General features: G+C 47.7%; 3 protein-coding genes across 8 annotated transcripts in view; 1 reads left to right on the forward strand and 2 right to left on the reverse strand.

Annotated features, from left to right (window-relative positions):
- The window catches only part of CA4 (carbonic anhydrase 4), a 311698-nt gene that overhangs the window by 121927 nt on the left and 168512 nt on the right, over nucleotides 1–21259 (forward strand). The gene's annotated exons all lie outside the window — the stretch shown is intronic.
- Nucleotides 36–9380, reverse strand: DHRS11 (dehydrogenase/reductase 11). Of its 2 annotated transcripts, XM_050764618.1 has the most exons (7): nucleotides 9021–9380; nucleotides 5992–6201; nucleotides 2573–2667; nucleotides 1779–1908; nucleotides 1076–1168; nucleotides 802–867; nucleotides 36–677 (listed from the first exon to the last, which is right to left on the reverse strand). In XM_050764618.1, exons 1-7 carry the CDS (start codon nucleotides 9348–9350, stop codon nucleotides 636–638), a joined length of 966 nt encoding a protein of 321 aa, XP_050620575.1. In that variant the 5' UTR covers nucleotides 9351–9380; the 3' UTR covers nucleotides 36–635. The 2 variants fall into 2 exon arrangements, with proteins under 2 accessions (XP_050620575.1, XP_050620576.1); XM_050764619.1 differs by lacking the exon at nucleotides 1076–1168.
- Nucleotides 11765–21259, reverse strand: part of GGNBP2 (gametogenetin binding protein 2) — a 52642-nt gene continuing 43147 nt past the window's right edge. For all 5 annotated transcript variants that reach the window (XM_050764595.1, XM_050764597.1, XM_050764599.1 and 2 more), the window contains 6 exons: nucleotides 21036–21230; nucleotides 16827–16977; nucleotides 16311–16436; nucleotides 16081–16229; nucleotides 15023–15271; nucleotides 11765–12409 (listed from right to left, as the gene is read on the reverse strand). In XM_050764595.1, coding sequence (XP_050620552.1) covers nucleotides 12206–12409; nucleotides 15023–15271; nucleotides 16081–16229; nucleotides 16311–16436; nucleotides 16827–16977; nucleotides 21036–21230 — 1074 coding nt within the window. In that variant the 3' untranslated portion in view covers nucleotides 11765–12205. The remainder of the gene's footprint in view (nucleotides 12410–15022; nucleotides 15272–16080; nucleotides 16230–16310; nucleotides 16437–16826; nucleotides 16978–21035; nucleotides 21231–21259) is intronic.

Genomic DNA, 21259 nt, shown 5'->3' on the forward strand with positions numbered 1-21259 from the left:
AGAATGGAAAGACACACTCCTGAAGCCAAGGCAGATTGGTTGCAATTTTTCTTTTTTAATGATCACCATGAAATCCTCTGGACCAGGCCCTGGTATTCTGCTGCCATAGTCAGAGTGGAGGGATGACCCCACGAGGGGACGAGCAGCCAAGATTGGGCTGGAGAGCCCAGAAGGAGAAAGAGAAGGGGAAGAGGGAGCAGTGGGGCAGGCAGAGGAGGAAGTCTGGAGCCCTGGATAACCACGCAGATATAAGGTGAAGGCCTCCCTCTGCCACCCCAGCCCTGAGCCGCAGAGGTTGAGGTGCAAGAAGATGGGGGGAATTTTGGCCACAACTCCTTTCCCATATCAAAGGGAAGAGACTGAGAGCAGACAAAGGCCACGGAGCCCAGGGGGACCAAGAACAAGTTAACAAGTAAATCAATTAGGGACACCACCTCCTTTCCCCAGCCCATTTTTCACATTTACAACCGAAGCAATTTGACAAGATGATATAAAAATCTCAAACAAATTGTCTAGCCCCTGGTCAGGGTGTGGACAGGAAGTGGTATCCAGTGATCCAGAAATCAACACCTAAAATCCAGAGGCAGGAGGCAAGCCATGAAGGGTGGGGAGGGAAGGAGGAGCTCCCACAGTCACTAGGTCACCTGCTCCGTGGGCCTCATCTGGATGTCTCCAATCTGTGGAAGGCACAAGGCATGAGGCAGCTGCGACACTCTCCCCTAGCCCTGCAGGGCTCCCTGCTCCCCTCCTCTGGGGCTGGTTGGGTTCCTCCAGCAAGTGGACAGTCAGGGCCAGACTCACCTGGATGTGTGGGGGGGTGCTGAGGACGTAGATAACAGCCTCGGCCACATCCTCGGGTTTGAGACACTGAGAGCACCAGGGGAACGGGTTGAGACAAGGACAGAATGGACTCAAATTCCCTCCCACCACTGAGCTTCTCTGCAGCATCCACATGTCCACCCCAACCCTCCAGGAGGAGCCACAAAAGCTGGAAGGGTGGAGTCTCAAGGCCAAGGTTCCCTCTGCCTTCATTTAGGGGGTCAGTGGCTTCACCAGGCCCAGAGGGAGGCCCCACCTTCATTTGCTCATAGGTGGCAGCTGCCTTCTCAGGGTCCTTGTCGTGGAGTTTGAAGGCGAACTGTGTCTCCACCACACCTGGAGAGATGCACTGGGCCAACAGAGAGGGCCTGCTTAGGGGCTGAGCTTTGCCAGGCCTTGAGGAGGTTGAGGGGAGAGGATGGAGGCCACAGAACCCCAGCTTCACAATGACGGCTGCCCAACATCCAGCAGCCGCTTCCTCCCTCCGAAGCTGCCGCTGGCGGTGACCACAGTGATACCTACCATCTACAGAGCCTTTCCTATATGTCAGGTAAACGTTTTACAAAAAAGTGTCCCTAAAAAGCTCATCATCTCCTTTTCACAAGTGAGAAGGCCGAGGCTTGGGGAGGTTCAGTGACTCGCTCACGATCACGCGGCCTTCAAGAGCCCGGAGTCCCGGTTTCCAGCCACTGTGCACCTGGTTTCCCACAGTCCCTTGCTTTCCCTCAGGTCAGCCCCCTCCCAGCTCAAAGTCTAAGGCTGGTCCTTGGCTCCTGGATCAGTGAAATGAGGAAATGAAGGGCTGCACAGGGCCATGCCGGGAGCAGCAGCACCCAGTTCTGTGCCAGTCCACTCCCGGGAGCTCTAAGCGGCACATTCTGAACATGGGCTGAATGGTGTGTGTGGGTGGGGAGGGCCTGCGCCACCCCGTCCCCACCAGGGCTAGGCCACAGCCTCACCGTGGCTCGGATGTGGGTCTGGGCCTCCCGAAGCTCTTGCCTCAGTCCCTCTGTCAGCGCAGTGACGGCGTACTTGGTGGCACTATAGAAGTGGGTCACAGACAGGGGTAACACTCGGTGGCCAGACATGCTGGGTGGGGAGAGGAAGGGGAAAGAGGAGAGAATGAAGCTCCAGGGAGACCAGCAGTGCCCCTGCCATACCCGGTCAGCCCCACCACCCAGATGTGCATCGGAAAGCCTTCTAAAGGGGACCTCTAGTGGCCATCTCACAGCTCATTAATCTAATTTTGGTTATTCAAACAGCTTCGGAAAACCTTCCTTTTCCTGGAAGTTATCCCTAAGCTGACCACAGAATGCACTCGCCTGGTGGTGCAGAATGTCAAAACTCTTTCCATCTAATCTGTATGTTCACTGATATGATTCTATTGGGACATCTCAGGGCAGGAAGAGGTCATGTTCCCCCTCAGACTGGGGCTCCCCAGTGGCAGATACTGTACATAGTCTTTCTTTGTGCCATGAGGTGGGGTTCATCCCCAGGCCTGAGGAATAGAGGCACTCAGTCCCAGGAGAGGCCTCAGGCTTCAGCTGTAGAGGGAAGGAACTGAGCTGCCCATTCCAGCCAACCAGGGGATGGTACTTGACAACATTATTCTTTCCCTCACCATAATTGTGCCATTCGGGTATTAAATCTGTACTTTCCCACCCAGGAAACTGAGGTCCAAAGAGGTCAGGTGAGCTGCAGCACATTACCCAGCCTGGTGGGTGAGTGGTACCCCTTGGCCACCTGCCCTCACCTATTGATGTTAATGATGTGCCCATCGTCCACATTCCGCTCCTTCATGGACTGGTAGGCTTCCCGTGTGCAGATGCTGAGGGCCAGCACGTTCACCTGCAGGCCAGGGAGGGCAATGAGGTGTCTCCACTCCAGCCCAACTGAGCAAGTGATGGAGCCACAGAATGCTAGGGGGGAAGGGGACAATGTGGCATTCCAAAACAGTGTCCAGGTCCTCCCAGAGACCAGCCACAGGCACAGGGCACCTTGTCTTCTACACAAGATGCCCCTCTCCTTAAAGCTGCAACCCCCAGTTGAGCAGAGGTAGCTCCTCACCTGGCTGACCCCCCAAGTTCCTGCAAACAAGAATGGAAACCCTTCAAACCCACTCCTGACCCAGGAGACTCTGTCTTGGCCATCTCCTCTATGAACAGTAGCACAGACCCTCTAATTCCATAGGGAATCGTTTCCATTTCTTCCCCCAAATACGCTACTCTTCTCTTCGCTATGGGAGTCTGGCCCTGCTCCCTCCTAAACTGCTCAAAATCCTTACGAAAATGGCTTACAAATCTCTCTCCTCTGGCTCAGAGCCTGGCCTTTCCCTGCCTTCCTCAGCTACTCTCTGCTCCTTCCCCATCCCCTCCCTTGAGATGAGTGGAGAAGAGAAGGCCTGACCCTCCTTTCTATGCCTTCCTTTAACCTGGGTTCCATCTACAAGACTAGGCACGGAGACTCTAGAGGGTCAGGTAACTTCCCACTCCTACTCCCTCTGGCAGAGGCGACCCCCACATCCCCACCCTTCAGGGAACAGAGGTCTGAAGGTGTGTCTGCTGCAAAGCACCTACGCTGCCCCACCCATTGGCCCCACTCATTAGCCTCACTCAGAGGACAAGCAGAGATAAAGCTTTTAGCAGGTCCTCAGGCCTCTCCTCTTAGGAAGAGAGGGAACCAGCAGGAGATCAGATGTTTCTCTTAATCAGGTGTCAGAGCCTGCCATGAGGAACGGAACACCTTTGGTGTGAACCTGCCTTGGTGTTCACGGCAGTAGGAAGAGATGGGTACCAGGACAGGGAGGTTTCCAGCCCTGTTTCTCATCTTCTTGGCAATGTGGGCTTGTGAGGCAGAGAACTCAGCTCCTGGCAGGCACAGTAGGAGAAATAGATCCCCTGGGACCAGGTGAGTAAATCTCCCAGGTCTAGGGGATCAGGGGCAGAGAAAGAGAAGATGCCTTATAGGATGATCCTAATAGATTTAGATAATGTTCAAGCTGAAAGGAGCTGTAGGAATTTAATGTAAGTCCCTCATTTTACAGATGGGCGAGTTAAGGTCCAGGTCTTTAGAGACCCATGTGCTGTGAGTGAGGATCATGGCTCTGATCTCCAAGAAGGCTGAGGGCTTCATTTTCATGGTTTCATTTCCAGGCCCAAGCATCTATGAGGTGCTAAGATAAGGTGCTAAGTCTACTGTCAACAGATGGGAAAGGATTGTGGGGAGAGAAGAACATCCCATTCACACACTGCTTTCAACTTATCAGGATACTTTCCTTTTTTTTTTTTTTTTTTTTTTTTTGAGACGGAGTCTCGCTGTGTCGCCCAGGGTGGAGTGCAGTGGCCGGATCTCAGCTCACTGCAAGCTCCGCCTCCCGGGTTTTTACGCCATTCTCCTGCCTCAGCCTCCCGAGTAGCCGGGACTACAGGAGCCCACCACCTCGCCCGGCTAGTTTTTTGTATTTTTTAGTAGAGACGGGGTTTCACCGTGTTAGCCAGGATGGTCTCGAACTCCTGACCTCGTGATCCGCCCGTCTCGGCCTCCCAAAGTGCTGGGATTACAGGCTTGAGCCACCGCGCCCGGCCATCAGGATACTTTCATATCCTACTATCACCCCATCATACCATCCACAAGTTGAAAACCCATGTCCTGAAAGTTGGGTTTGGCCTGTGCATGGTTTCAAAACATTTTAAATACCCTTCCAACATGTACTGGAAAGTTTCATTTATTCAATAACTATCTTTTGAGTGCTTATGGGATCAAGCTATACCAGAGAACAAAATAGATAAAAATCCTTGTCCTCATGGAGCTGACATTTTAGTGAAGGGGAGTGGGGGGTATCACATAATATCAGACTCCCCACTTCTCTCAAAGAAATCATAAGATCAGCCAGGCGCGGTGGCTCACGCCTGTAATCCCAGCACTTTGAGAGACCGAGGTGGGTGGATGATGAGATCAGGCAATAGAGACCATCCTGGCCAACATGGTGAAACCCCATCTCTACTAAATACAAAAAAATTAGCTGGGCGTGGTGGTGCTTGCCTCTAGTCCCAGCTACTCAGGAGGCTGAGGCAGGAGAATAGCTTGAACCCAGAAGGTGGAGGTTGCAGTGAGCCAAGATCACGCCACTCTGTACTCCAGCCTGGTGACAGAGCAAGACTCCGTCTCAAAAAAAAAAAAAAAAAAAAACCAGGCCACACAGGGCCCACACCACCATAGAGGAACTATGTAGGATTTGAGCAGTGGCCGTGTGCTTCCCCACACTGCGGACCCCTCCTAACCTCCCTTACTCCTTTATGTCCCTACCTGGCCCCAGGGGACATTGGAGTTGTGACCCCAGATATTGATGACAGAGGTGTGTTCATCCCAATTAAGTGTGACAAGACTGAAGCTCAAAGAAGGTAACCAATCTGCCTAAAGTCACATAGTTACTAGTGAGGCTAGGTAAGAATATCATCTCTTGTCTCTTTCTTCCTTTTCTTCCCATAACATCACGTTCCCAAGCACTCAGGCACAGAGATGACAAGTGGGAAACTCAACAGGCAGCAGTTCTCTCTCCTAACAATCTTTCTTCTAACACAAGGAAATCACTCCAGACTTTAAGAACTACCTCCAGGTTGGGCATGGTGGCCCACGCCTGTAATCCCAGCACTTTGGGAGGATGAGGTGGGCAGATCACCTGAGATCAGGAGTTTGAGACCAGCCTGGCCAACATGGTGAAACCCCGTCCCTACTAAAAATACAAAAAAATTAGCCGAGTAGTGATGGTGGGCGCCTGTAATTTCAGCTACTCAGGAGGCTGAAGCAGGAGAATTGTTTGAACCCAGGAGGCGGAAGTTGCAGTGAGCAAAGATCATGCCACTGCACTCCAGCTTGTGTGACAAAGCAAGGTTCCATCTCAAAAAAAAAAAACAAAAAACCAAAAAAAAACCAAAAAAAAAACAATCTACCTCCAGGGGCTCAAAGAAGAGAAGAGCTGATATGGCCATTCATCCACTCCCTATCCCTCTGGTAGGGCAAGAAGCCAGGAGAGAGTCAAGATGCCCCAGGTGGGAACCCGAAGCTCCCTCTTCCTAGATGTTCCACCTCCAGCTGCACTCTGGTTCACAAACCCCTGGCTCCCCTCTCTCCTCCCCACCCTCCACCTGGAAGATAGAGGCTTGGAGCTCTTACATTGAACATGTCCTTCCAACCGCTGGTGCTGCCTGAGAGCAGGGTGTCAGGCCGGGCTAAGCCGGCATTGTTGATGCAGATGTCTACACCGCTGTGCTGAGAACGGATAGCCGAGAACATGGAGAGGATGTCCTCTTCATTTGACAGGTCACATCTGTAGGGGATCAAAGTCCCGGGGTAGCCTGCACTCTTACATTCAGCAGCCAGCTCCTATGAAACCCAACAGGGATCTGACTGGGGTGAGCAGCTCACTCCCATGGCTCCCCAGCCAGCCTCAGACCCCCATCCCTGTCACACTCATAAAACACGCTCCTTTGGCAGCTGACTTTCAGCCACGTAGATGTTGGACTGCCCATCCCCTAAGTTTGTCCTCTTTGGTCAAAGTCCAAGGGATGACAGTGCTCCCTGAGTGACAGAGGGAAAAGGTTGTGATCAATGGAGAAACCTCACTATAAACTCAAGTCTTGGCTGGGCGTGCTGGCTCACGCCTGTAATCCCAACACTTTGGGAGGCCAAGGCGGGTGGATCACTTGAGGTCAGGAGTTTGAGACCAGCTTTGGCTAACTTGGTGAAACCCCATCTCTACCAAAAATACAAAAATGAGCTGGGTGTGTGGCTACTTGGGAGGCTGAGGCACGAGAATCACTTGAACCCAGGAGGCAGAGGTTGCAGTGAGCTGAGGTCATGCCACTGCACTCCAGCCTGGGTGACAGAGCAAGACTCTGTCTCAAATAAATAAATAAATAAATAAATAAACTCGAGTCCTGGGTGGAGCAGGGGCCAGGGATCTAGGGAATGGAGAGCTGTCTCTTTTCTGCCTCTTCCCCAACAGGAATACCTCTTCTGCCCATAGGTAATATGCGCCTCTCCACCACTTCATGCTTCTCCACCAGCACCAAGAGTCACTGGTCTGGTTAACCCAGCTTCTTCTCCTGCATTGTGTCAGCCAGTCCCTCATCTCTGAACTATTCCCCTCCCCTCGCAAACTGCAGCCAGCTGGCTCAGAGTTCTCAGACATGCCTTTCAACCACGCCCAGCTGCCAGTCTTCTCTCCCTACCTAAAGGAGGGGTCACAAAGTCAGGACAGATTATTTCTCTCTGAGCCCTGGTGCACCACCCTCCCCTCTGAGGTTTCTCAGGAGACTATGAGGCAAGTCAGGTGGCAGGTGCCATTAGGCATGCCCTGTGCATCTCCAGGCCCTCAGCATGCCGAGAAAGACCTGAGAAGGCAGAGCCACTGAGAGGCAGCCCAGGGGGAAGCTGACATTCAGAGGCAAGAAGAAAACATGCTCTGTGGCCTTCTTTGGAAGCCAGTGACTGGGCACTTGAGCCTCATGAAGGTGACTGTGTAGACATGGGCGAGGGGGAGGAGGCACGCAGTGCCCTAGAGGAAGGGCAGCTTGGCCAGCTGCCCTGGCCTGGAGCCCCTTCCTCCTCCCAAGACAAGCCAGGAATAAAGGACTGGATCGGGTGTCTTGGGACATTCTTTTCTGCTTTAACTTTCTGTGAGTTCAAAAGGTATAGTCCTCTGAGAATCAGATACCCCCCTTTCACCAGATTTTACCCACATTTGATCACTTCAGGAAACAGGAGTTTTCTCTGTAGGAAGCGAGAACCCAAATTCTGCTTTAACATCAATGAATCAATCAATCAAAGCAGACTGTGGGCAAGGAAGCCTGCAGCTCTCCCCTCCCCTGGCACACATCTTCCCACTTCCTCCTCTAGACTCAAAACTCCTACCGCAAGAAAACCAGAAGGGATGTGCTCAGAATGTATTTCTCCCTGTCACTGCCTTCCTGTTGCTCCACCTGTGCCACCTGATCTCCCTACCTCCCCTCAGTAATGATCTACATCATGTCATCACCCTCTCACAACAGGGGCATTCTCCTCTCAGACATGGAGTCACCCTGGGACTGAGTGATCGGCCTGGGGATCCCCTTGGGGCTCAGGCCCCACTTCCTGGCTAGCTTGCGGTAGGGGAGTAGGTGAGAAGGCAAGAGTCACTTCAGAACTAGGGAATCCAGTTGTTTAATCCCTGGCTTGATCCTCTGGGCTCCAAGGCTGGGGCTGGGTCCTGAGCTCCTCAGAATAGAATAAAGGGAGGGCAGAGTGGGGCAGTGATGGAGCCAGGTGACCTTGGGATTATCTGGGTTATAAAGTGTACCTTTGGTCAGCAGCAGGGGAGGGGACAGTCCTCCTTCCTGTATACCTTCTTCCTCTGCCCCCACCCAAGGCCTCCTTACCCTTTCCCTGCCTGAGGACTTTGAGCACGGTGGAGATAAAGCCCTGCAGCTAAGCACTAGCTCAACACTGAGAGTGAGCTTGCAGGGCACATCCAGAGAGAGCCTACGACAGAAATTCCTCCCTGCTCCAAAATGGCCATCTTGATTTTTCTCTTAATTCTGAGGGCTCCCAACCCCACGTCAAGAGAAGAGTAAGGAGTTCCAGGCTGCTTTATCCTCTCAAAGTTTCTGCCCTATTTCACCCACTCTGTTCGCCCCAGGAGAGTGGAGGAAGGCCCACTAATGAATATTCCATTCATTCCTCATGCCACTGGGCATGAGTTACCCACGAGGTGAGGGGGCGGGGCTGAGGCTCTTCAGTAAAGCTCCCACCCCTAACCCCACCCTCAGTTCTGGCTCCTGCCCATCTAGTTGGCCAGCCACCTTGCCCTGCGTGGTAGGTGACTTCTGGGGATTAGAGGCACTTGGCCACCGGGGGTGAGAAGGCCACAGGGGTGAGACCACCATTCCCGACCTCCGGTTTCCCCTTTCCTCGGGCCAATACCCTAGGCAGAAGCGAGGGGCGGGCGGCGAGATGCCAGGGTCGGAGATTCGGTAACTCGAGCAGGGGCTGTCAGGGGAAACGGCTCCTTCAAAGACGAGACTTAAGGGGAAGGGAGAAACCTGCCTTAAGGGATCCGAGAGGCCGCCCCCACTACAGCAAAGGGCCCCGGTGTGGCGGGCAAGTGAATCCGACTCCGGGGAAACGACCCGCCCGCGGCGTCCCCGTCCCCGGCCCGGTCTCACCTCGATGTTGCTCACGGTGCGGGCGCAGCCCACCACCTTCAGTCCCTGCTGGACCAGGGCCCGGGCCACGGCCGCGCCGATGCCCCCCGAGGCCCCCGTCACCAGCGCCAGCCGGTCGCGCCACCGCTCCATGCCGGGCCTGGCCATGGGCCCGCGCCGCCCGCCCACCTCGCTGGACGAGGGCGGCACCAGGGTCGAGGAGCTGACGCCCGGCCGCTCTTCTGCCGCCGCCGCCGACCTGCTGGCGTCCGAGCCGCGCCTCGACCCACCAGAGTCCCGGCCTGCCTCCGACCGGGACTCCACCCTCAGGCCCCCGGCGATCCGCCGCATCCAGTCGGAGGCCGCCGCGGCCCGGCCGCCCCGCCCTCTGAGGGAAGTCCCCGCCCCTTCCGCCCCGCCGCCCCTCCCGCCCCGCCGCCCCTCCCGCCCCGCCGCCCCTCCCGCCCCGCCGCCCCTCCCGCGCCTCCGCCCCTCCCGCGCCTCCGCCCCTCCCGCGCCTCCGCCCCGCCCCGGCGTAAGGAAACCGAGCTGCGCGGGAGCGTCCTGGCAGCTGGCGGCGCCGTTTCCCCAGTGAGCGCTTCCCTTTGGGGTCAGGGAAACCGAGGTTTAGCGCGGGGATTCCTCCAGCCCCAAGGGCGCATACTGAAGCGTCCCGCTTAGTCTCCGTTCTCTACTCCTGAACCCTAATGCCAGGATGAGGAATTAAGGGCACTTAAGGTGACTCCAACACTCTTCCACACCCTCCCAAACCCGCCGGTGGCTGATCGGAAGGGATTCAGCCCAGAAAACGCCGAGTGTCTCCGCCATCAACGCTGGGTGACCTTGGGAAGGACTCATTCACCCTACCTGATCCCTTGGCTGTATTAGCCACGGAAAACTGAAACACTCCCAAGTACACGTGTACTGGGGAATTCTGTCCCTAAATGGCCCACCGTGTCCAACTGCCCTAGACCCCCACGCTTACCCCTACCCTACTGTAGCAGATGTATCATGATATATGCCAAAGATTAAAACAGTACCTAATATTTGTTGCTTATGGTGTAGCAGGCATTTTAAATATAGTAACGAATCTGCACAACCGCTCTGAGATAGCACATATTGGTATCTTAATTTTAAAGATGAGTATACTGAAGTGGTGAAGCATGCTTTGGGCCACAGGCAGTCCAGTCTTAGGCCAGGGATGTGCTCCTAAACTGTCTTCACATCATTATCGCTTCTTGGGTTGTTGGTTTTGTTCAGAGCAGAGCTCGCTTTGCTAAAAGTGCTGAAAACTGCGTACTTAATATAGCCATTCTCTTAAAGAAAAAGCATCTTTGAATAACCACCTGACTCCCTTCCAGCAAGCAATGGAGTAAGCAGTGAATGTGACTTGTTTATTCATTCAAAAACACTCATTTGTCTATCCTGTGTTTGGCCCCAATGGCAAAGATTAAAACTGAATTAAAACAGCCTTTGCTTTTAGGGATCTCAAAAGAACATTTGACTCTAACAGTGGTGAAGAGGGGATTCGCCTCTGAGCCAAAGGCTGTGGGAGACCCACAGTCATATTTTAGATTCTGGGATGAAATCAAAAAGGGTCCAAGAGGAGTCCTTCTACCTCTGCCTCATTCCTATACAACATTTAGATTTGAAAAACAACTCAGGAAGTGGATCCAAGAAATGACACTATGAAAATTCAATCTAAGTTTCTGCTGCTACCCACTTGAAATCTAACTCAAAATCTGATTAAAAGCACATAAAATTCACTCCACCTCCATTGCACAGAAGTACTGATTGTCCCACAGTTTGTATGCTGCCACCAAGTATTATAAACATGTAGACACAAATCTCTAAGCATCATGTGTCTACCGAGCTATTTGACTCGATCTTTTAAATGTCAGCAAAATGCTACTCCTGGGGGAAACTCTCTCCTTCGGTACTCACAGCTGTGACAGCAGTAAACTGTAAGACCACAGTGACTTTGTTACTGGACACCAGATAAGGCTGAACCTCACATGCACAGCCCACAATGTGGTTAGCACTCAGTGCAGCCTTCTGAGCCCAGTCTTACATGTTGAGCAATTACTTATCCAGCAACCCTTGGTTGAAATTCTGCCAAGTTTTGTTTTTATTCTTCTAGGTCAATATGAACCTCTGAATTTAAGAGGTACTTTGTGTTATGTATTAGGGAACTTTTAATAAAGCAGTTAAAGTCTCATGGGAAAGTAAGATGTTACCGAGTATTTAAAGTATCTCCTTAAAAGAAAAAGACTGGAAAACTGCTTTTCTCAGTTGTCAATTCTCATCAAAGGAAGATTTTTGTCTTCAACAGTCTGTATCTCTGTCCTTCACCCTTTCTTTTATTTATTTATTTATTTATTTTTGAGATGGAGTCTCCCTCTGTCGCCCAGGCTGAAGTGCAGTGGCCGGATCTCGGCTCACTGCAAGCCTCGCCTCCCGGGTTCACGCCGTTCTCCTGCCTCAGCCTCCCGAGTAGCTGGGACTACAGGCGCCCGCCACCACACCTGGCTAATTTTTTTGTATTTTTAGTAGAGACGGGGTTTCACTGTGTTAGCCAGGATGGTCTCGATCTCCTGACCTCGTGATCCGCCCGTCTCAGCCTCCCAAAGTGCTGGGATTACAGGCTTGAGCCACCGCGCCCGGCCCCTTCACCCTTTCTAACATCAACACTGGACAAGCACTAAGTCCACAAGTGGCAAATACTAAAGTACTGCCACACATTAAGTAGAAACATGTACACCAAATTTTACTGTGCATATTAATAAATATTCTTTATTTTAAATTTTGCACATTGCGCTTTAACATTACATCCAAACATTTTGCAAGTGGATGTCTACTTTGTAAAACCATATATTCAGCTCATTGTCATTTCTGTACAGAATTATAAGTACAACATTACTTTTTGCCACTAAGTTGCTTTAGTAAGTCTCACAGGAAGAGAAACATTTAATGAAAAGAGATGGCTTAAATCATATGGCAGGCCTGCGCAGCCACGCAACTAAAGACACAAGCCTGAAGAAAGAACAAACTAATGAGGATACCTCCACCGTCTCCCAAAACAAGAAAGAATCACATTGATTTAAGATAAAATTTTGCCATAAGTCACTAAATTAAGAGTTTTTTGAAAGAGAAGGCGCAGTAGTCATCGTGAGTGTTTCATTGAAAGACAGAGCTATTTTATTTATTTAATTTGCTCCAGCCGTTGTCAACCAGCCACTACAAATGGGCCTCTTGTGATCATTTAAGCGGCAGTATTTATTAAATTTCTCCTTCAGATGCTGTCGGTATTGTTCTCTATTGCTGTAGAAAGACTGGTTATTAGCCATAAATGACTGTATTTCATCTTGTGAGATAAAGATTTCCTCATCTGAAGTACATTCAGACTCATCCTGCAAATCAAAGCAGTAGTTAAGACTATGACTTAAGAACGCAAAAAGATACGTAATGGAGGACAGCTAAACCTTAAACCAGTCTAACTTTTTAGTTTCAGTTCGGTCACATAAAGCCTTTAATTGGAGTGTTTGCAGAATAAGCATCATGTCATTCTGCCTAACAAAGTAGTGAGATTAAATCTAACCCCTTGAGTTGAAACCTTGAATCTATAATTTCTCCTAGAAGCCTAGGAGCCTAGCAAACTACCACCATACCTTGGTCTTAAAAAAATAACTAATTGGGCTGGGCACGGTGGCTCACGCCTGTAATACCAGCACTTTGGGAGGCCGAGGCAGGCGGATCACGAGATGAGGAGATCGAGACCATCCTGGCTAACACAGTTAAACCCCGTCTCTACTAAAAATACAAAAAAATTAGCCGGGCGTGGTGGCAGGCGCCTGTAGTCCCAGCTACTCAGGAGGCTGAGGCAGGAGAATGGTGTGAACCCAGGAGGCGGAGCTTGCAGGGAGCCGAGATCGCACCACTGCACTCCAGACTGGGTGACAGAGTGAGACTCCTTCTCAAAAAAAAAAAAAAAAAAAAAAAAAAAAAAAAAAAAACCACCACCACCAACAACAACAAAAAAACTAATTGAAGATGTTACAACTAGTTACCACATTTTAAGTAGCCAGACTTATCTCTAGCTAGTCCTATCTTGAAACATTCATCTCTACAAACTAAGTAAAAGATAACCATTTCTTACTTAAGAAGTAAGTTACACAGCATCACCATTAAACTTTTACAACCATTAAAACTTTTAAACTTTTAAACACTGAACTTATACAGGTGGTGGCTCACACCTGTAATCCCAGCATTTTTGGGAGGCTGAGGCAGGAGAATCACTTGAACCTGGGAGGCAGAGGCTAGAGTGAGCCAAGATCATGCCACTGCACTCTATCTAGCCTGGGCAACAGAGGGAGACTCCTCAAAAAATAAATAAATAAATAAATAAATATTGAAACTTTACAACCATAAAAAAGAAAAAAACTAGCCAGGCATGGTGGCTCACGCCTGTAATCCCAGCACTTTGGGAGGCTGAGGTGGGCAGATCACCTGAGGTCGGGAGTTTGAGACCAGCCTGACCAACATGGAAAAACCCAATCTCTACGAAAAATACAAAATTAGCCAGGCGTGGTGGCACAAGCCTGCAATCCCAGCTACTCGGGAGGCTGAGGCAGGAGAATCACTTGAACCCAAAAGGCAGAGGTTGTGGTGAGCCGAGATCACACCACTGCACTCCAGCCTGGGCAATAAGAGCAAAACTCCGTCTCAAAAAAGAAAAAAGCTAGTATTCCAAAGGATTTGGTTTCATCAGGACTCTAATGGAAAAGATACCACTCTTCTCCTTCCTTCCCTCCTCCAAGGGCCACCTATACTATGCACTGGGTCAGTTGGAATCAGGTAAAAAGTCTCAGGAACTGGAGTCTTATCCTACATGACACATAAAAGAAGAAAGCAGCCTCTAGTTCAAACTGTACATTCTTCCTGGTATGGAAGGGTGGCTACTATAACTTGCCAATCAGAAAGGCAAAGTTTACTTACAGTAACCCGCTTCAGGGAGGCAGACTCCTGAATATAATGCTACCTCTATCCTTTCTCCCAACTACAGATGGTCCTGACTTACACTCAGGTTTTTTTTTTTTTTTTAATTGGGTGCTCTGTAGCCCAGGCTGGATTGCAGTGGCGCCATCTCAGCTCACTGCAAGCTCCGCCTCCCGGATTCACGCCATTCTCCTGCCTCAGCCTCCCAAGTAGCTGGGACTACAGGTGCCCGCCACCATGCCTGGCTAATTTTTTGTATTTTTAGTAGAGACAGGATTTCACCATGTTTGCCAGGAGGGTCTCGATCTCCTGACCTCATGATCCGCCCGCCTCGGCCTCCCAAAGTGCTGGGCTTACAGGCGTGAGCCACCACGCCCGGCCAGGTTTTATTTTTTGAGAGGAAGTCTCACTCTGTCACCAGGCTGGATTACAGTGACACGATCTCAGCTCACTGAAAGCCTCAAGTGATTCTCCTGCCTCAGCCTCCCGAGTAGCTGGGACTACTAGCACGCACCACCATGCCCAGCTAATTTTTGTATTTTTAGTAGAGACGGTGTTTCATCATGTTGGCCAAGATGGTGTTGACCTCATGATCTGCCCACCTCTGTCTCCCAAAGTGCTGTGATTACAGGCATGAGCCACCGTACCCAGCCTTACGTGGGATTTTTTTTTTTTTTTTTTTTTTTTTTACTTTACAAAGGGTTTATTGGGGTGTTGAATGTATTTTCAACTCAGCAGTATTTTTGAGTTATAATGGGTTTATTGGAATATAACCCCACTGTAACTCAAGGAGTACCTATAATGTCTTCTACTGAGACAGAGGCAGCCATGGAAACGTGCTCCAAAGCAGATGCATAAACCATGAGTGGAAGGACAGAAATGAAGCCCCCAAAGAATAATGAAATACTACCCTTAATTTTTTATAAGCTTGCTTCCATTACCTACCTTAAGCCCTCAAATACTAACCCCTCCCACATCCACCCTGTTCCCAAACCATTATATACAGTAAGACCACATGGAATACTTACAAGGAGTTCAACTAAGCTCTTGGCACCTTTTCCAGAATCGGGACCAAACAATGTTTCTGTAGGTTCTGCAAACTGTGGTACATTTTTCCTATGCTCAAACCAAGGTAGTGGCTGCCCACCCTTTTCAGAGCTGCAACAGCTTTCAGGATGTGTATCTTTGGTCTTGTCACGGTGAAACACTGTGTGCACGGTATTTCCTGAGGTCTCTCGATTACCTGGATCTGTAATACAGCTTCCAAGCTTCTGGATCTGATACCACAGCAAAGGATTTCACAGGTAAAAAGGCATGAAATAATAGCAATTATTCTTTAAAGAAAAAAAAAAAAAAAAAGGCCAGGCACAGTGGCTCACACTTACAATCTCAGCACTTTGGGAGGCCAAGGCAGGTGGATCACCTGAGGTCAAGCGTTCAAGACTAGCCTGGCCAACATGGCAAAACACCATCTCTACTGAAAACACAAAAATTAGCCAGCCATGGTGGCATGTGCCTGTAATCCCAGCTACTTGGGAAGCTGAGGCAGGAGAACTGCTTGAACCTGGGAGACAGAGGTTGCAGTAAGCCAAGATTGTGCCACTGCGCTCTAGTATAGGTGACAGAGTGAGACTCCATCTCAATAATAATTAAAAAAAAAAAAAAAAAAATCCTGACATAGTATTAAACCTTTAGAAGGAATACTAAGTAATAGCAACAGCTGGCATTCATTTACCAGGCACTTACTATGTACTAGACACTATGCCACACCTGCCAATATACATTCACTTCACCTTATTAGAACCTAATATGATAGGGACTAAACAAATTGTTTAAGATTACATAGCTTATAAAAGTATAAAAAGAAGAACTGAATTTCTGACTCACAAGGACTGTTGGACAAATGACCACATCTCTCTGTGCCCCCGACACACACTCTCACACGATGAGCAACAAATGGAACTGCATAAAGAACTCATTCTTAAAAAAGTAAATCCTAGCAGCTAAGCTACACATATGCCACTCCAAGGAAAACAAGTGTTCTCTCAACAGCAAAGGTTTAAGAATTATAAGTTATGACACTTACATGTTCATCACATTTCAATATCTTGCTTTTCTTTTTCTTCTTTTTATTTTTTCCTTTTATGTTGTTCTCTTCGGAATTTGCCCAACATTCAACACAACTATCACCATCATCCTCTTTGTCTTCACAGTGATGAACACAGGAGTCATCACCTGCAGAAATCAATAATCCTTCTTAGTTACGTTAACTCAGCCATGTAGTAGAAATAACTGGGAAACTTAATGTGAACCTACCGTGTTCATCATGATTACAAATGCCTTCAGTGCAGGCAACATCTGAACCCTCCCGAGAACCTGTTTCACTCCCTTCCATGCTAGATGAATATCCACAATCACTACCATTACAGTGTGGAGATAAGCCTGAGAATAAATCAAGTGAGAGTTACAATTAACATACCAATAAGTATATTAGGACAAAGAGTGAACCCATTGGGGACCACAGAAAAATCTCATAATTAACGGCTTATTAAAAGTAAAACATTTCCAATGAAGGATTTTTTTTTAAGTAGAAAGTAAATTAAATAATGAAAATACGATTAGGAATTTACCATTTTTTGTTTTTGTCAAAAAATACATCAAAGAACATAAAGAAAAAGGAAATTATTAAGTATCTGACTAAATTATATGATATTCTTGGGACTATAAAGCAGTTTTAAAATTCCAGCTCACAGAATCTCTAAAAGCTCTTACATTTAACATTAAGAAAGAATAGCGTTAACAGTTGATTTTAAAAAGGAACTATTTACTCACCTTTCTTTATTTTAGGGGACCCCAAAAGATTGCCACTGCTAGGACAGGTACATGATGTATTTTCATTGGTAACAATTACTTCTACACAAGTATTACCATCTTCAGTACTGCCACAGGCTTTGCAGCTGCTATTTTCTATGAAGTCTGTTTCCTTTAAGGATCAACATTAAGAGAGAGTAAAGAGCTTTACTCCGTAACAGCTATACTTTATTCCCTAGATCAAAACTATTTTCATCATAACACTAAGATGTGGCGTTTTCATTATACCGACACTTACACTGACAGTACAAAAGTAATGGTGGGTAAAGATATTCGTCCTTAGCATGAATCAAGACAGTGCCAACCAAGGTGTACTTAGAATCACTGTATTCTTTTTTTTTTTTTTTTTGAGACGGAGTTTTGCTCTTGTTGCCCAGGCTGGAGTGCAATGGCGCGATCTTGGCTCACTGCAACCTCCACCTCCCAGCTTCAAGCGATTCTCCAGCCTCAGCCTTCCCAAGTAGCTGGGATTATAGGCATGTGCCACCAAGCCCAGCTAATTTTGCATTTTTAGTAGAGATGGGGTTTCTCCATGTGGGTCAGGCTGGTCTCGAACTCCCGACCTCAGGTGATCCACCCACCTCGGCCTCCCAAAGTGCTGGGATTACAGGCATGAGCCATCATGCCCAGCCGAATCACTATATTCTTCAATTGTCAAGTGCTCTCACAAAAATAGATATTTCACTTATGAATGTCTTTGAGGAAGCTGTAAAACTATTAATTGTATTAAATATCAACCACAAATACATATGCTTTTTCCTTTTTTTTTTTTTTTGATAGGGTCTCCCTCTGTCACCTAGGCTAGAGTACAGTCGTACAATCATGGCTTACTGCAGTCTCAAACTCTTGGGCTCAAGCAATCCTCCTGCCTCAGTTATGTACACCACCAGGCCTACTTTTTTTATTCATTTGTAGAGATAGGGTTTCATTATGTTGCCCAGGCTAGTCTTGAATTCCTGGCCTTAAGCAATCCTTCTGCCATGGCTTCCCAAAGTGCTAGGATTACAGGCATGAGCCTCCACGCCCTGACAACAGAAATATTTTTAATAGTCTATGTGGGGCCAGGTGCAGTGGCTCATACCTGTAATCCCAGCACTATGGGAGGCTGAGGCAGGTGGATCACTTGAGGTCAGAAGTTCAAGACCAGCCTAGCCAAGATGGTGAAACCCTGTCTCTACTAAAAACACAAAAATTAGCCAGGCAAGGTGGCAGGTGCCTGTAATCCCAGCTACTCAGGAGGCTGAGGCAAGAGAATTGCTTGAACCGGGACAGCAGAGGGTACAGTGAGCCAAGATTACACCACTGCATTCCAATGTGGACCACAGAGTGAGACTCTGTCTCAAAAAAAAAAAAGTCCATGTGACAAACTTCGAGAAATATGCTTAAAGCACTTCTGTTGCAGCTGTCTCAAGGAAACGTACTTGTGCAACTTTTTGAGGTGCAAGCTGAACTTTTTTCCTAGAACATCAAGTTCACTTGAAAGAATAACTGAGAGACAAACTATAGTTATTCAGACTTAGATATTTAGCAGGCATTTTCTCAAAAATGAATGAAGTCAGTCTGCTACTTCAAGAGAAACAATGAACAACTGTTGTCAATGATAAAATTCAAACACTGAAACAACAATCAGAATTTTGGCCTTGCAACCAGCAGTACTATGAACTTGAAGCTTCCTAATACTTAGACTTTTCTGACCTGCATAACTCAGTGAACTTTGAAATAAATTCCAATGCACGATGTTACGAAACAATGCATGAGTAAAAGATCTATTCAAAGTCCAATATAGTCCAATGGATTCTACTTTAACAGAGTACAAAAAGGTCATTGATAAGGCATCAGATTCCATATTGCAATGAATCTTTTAGAAACTACCACTGGTGAAAGTGGAGTATCGAAGAATATCCACAACTATCTGAAAAGTTTTACATTAAAATGCTGCTCCCAGCCAGGCATAGTGGCTCACTCCTGTAATCCCAGCACTTTGGGAGGCAGAAGTGGGCAGACTGCCTAAGCTCAGGAGTTTGAGACCAGCCTGGGCAACATGGCAAAACCCCGTCTCTACTAAAAATACAAAAGAAAATTAGCCGGGCATGGTGGTAGACACCTGTAGTCCCAGCTACTTGGGATGCTGAGGCACGAAAATTGCTTGAACCCAGGAGGCGGAGGTTGCAGTGAACCAAGATCTGCCACTGCAATCCAGCATGGGTGACAGAGCGAGACCCTGTCTCCAAAATAAAATACTTTTCCTACCATATATATCTGTGTGAGACTAGACTTTCTTCATATGCTTCAACCAAGCCAATAAATGGAAACAGACTGAATGCAGAAGCAGATACAAGAATCTAGCTTATTCGGTTGGGCTCAGTGGCTCACGCCTGTAATACCATCACTTTGGGAGGCTGAGGCGGGCGGATCATGAGGTCAAGAGATCGAGGCCATCCTGGTCAACATAGTGAATCCCGTCTCCACTAAAAATACAAAAATTAGCTGGGCATGGTGGTGCACAACTGTAGTCCCAGCTACTCGGGTGGCTGAAACAGGAGAATCGCTTGAACCTGGGAGGTGGAGGTTGCAGTTAGCCGAGATCGTGCCACTGCCCTCCAGCCTGGCAACAGAGCGAGACTCTGTCTCACAAAAACAAAACAAAACAAAACAAAACAAAACAAAAAGAACCTAGCTTATTCCTTTTAAGACTAACATTAAAGATGTCTGCAAAAAAAATATAATACCATTCTTCTCACTCTCATTTTAGAAAATATTTTTGAAAAAATATTTAGTCAACATTATTTTTGAAGGAGTTTAAAATTTATCTTTTAATTTCTACTACAGTAAATACTGGTAAGTATAACCCACATAAACAAAAGCTCATTGAGTACTTTAATTTTTAAGAATATAAAGGGATCCTAAGACCAAAAAGTTGAGAACTGCTCTAGGTCATGCACAGAGGTGGCTTTCTACATTTTGACTTTGATCTAATAGTACATTAAAGTCAGGTAAAGAGATAATTACCAAACATTGTCTTTATAAAACAAAGACATGACATTAAAATTCTGGCTTATACAGAGTACAGTAGGAAAAAAGCTGATATAAAAACTGCAGGAGCTCACAACTGGAAAAGCATAGTAAAAATGCCCAAATCTAGCAAAACGCAATACAGTCAACCCTCCGTATCTGTGGGTTCTGCATCCATAAATTCAACCAAGAATTGAAAATATTTGGGGGGGGAAAAAATCAACCTGTATCTGTACTGAACATGTACAGACTTTTTTCTTGTCCTTATTTCCTAAACAATACAGTATAACAACTATTTAAACAGCTTTTAATTTATTTACTTTGAGAAAGTCTCACTCTGTCGCCCAGGCTGGAATGCAGTCGCACAATCTCGGCTCACAGCAACCTCTGCCTCCTGGGTTCAAGAAATTCTCATGCCTCAGCCTCCCAAGTAGCTGGGATTACAGGCGTGAGCTACCATGCCCAGCCCTACATAGCTTTTACGTTGCATTAGGTATTATAATTTAGAGATAATTTAAGAATACAAGAGGCCAGGCATGGTGGTTCATGCCTGTAATTCTAGCACTTTGGGAGGCTGAGGTGGGAGAATTGCTTGAGCCCACAGGCTCGAGACCAGCCTGAACAACATGGTGAAACTCCATCTCTACAAAAAATACAAAAAATTAGCTGGGCCTGGTGGGGTGCGCCTGTAGTTCCAGCTACTTGGGAAGCTGAGGTGGGAAGATGACATGAGCCTGAGAGATGAACACTGCAGTGAGCCATGACTGTGCCACTGCACTCCAGTCTGGGTGACAGAGTGAGACCCTGTCTCAGAAATAAAAGTATAAGGACAATATGCATAGACTATATGCAAATATTATACCATTTTACATCAGGAACTTGCACATCTGCAGATTTTGGTATCTACAGGAAGTCCTGGAATCAAACCCCACAGATACCAAGGTACGACCGTACTTTTTTATTATTTAAAAAAAAATAGAGAGAGATAGGGATCCCACTATGTTGCCCAGGCTGGTCTTGAACTCCTAGGCTCAAGTGATCCTCCAGCCTGGGCCTCCCAAAGTGCTGGGATTACAAGCATGAGCCACCACACTTGGCCTGTACTTCTATCTAAAAGCAATACATACACACTTAAGAGCTGATATTAAGAAGTATTACCTTCTCTTGGCTTACTTCCTTTTCATCTGCTGTTTGTAAGGGAGTAGGAATATCACACACACACTTATTTTTTCGTCTATTCTTCCGTTTTTGGCGTTTCTTTTCTTGCTTGAGTTCTCTTACTCGTTCCTCTTCTGAAAATTCCTCACAAAGTTGTTCCAATCTGCTAATACCCTGTACTTTTTCCACGGTCATCTATTATAAAAATAAGGTTGAGGGTGAAT

Source organism: Macaca thibetana, chromosome 16 (assembly GCF_024542745.1).
Source record: "Macaca thibetana thibetana isolate TM-01 chromosome 16, ASM2454274v1, whole genome shotgun sequence".
Classification (NCBI taxonomy): Eukaryota; Metazoa; Chordata; class Mammalia; order Primates; family Cercopithecidae; genus Macaca; species Macaca thibetana.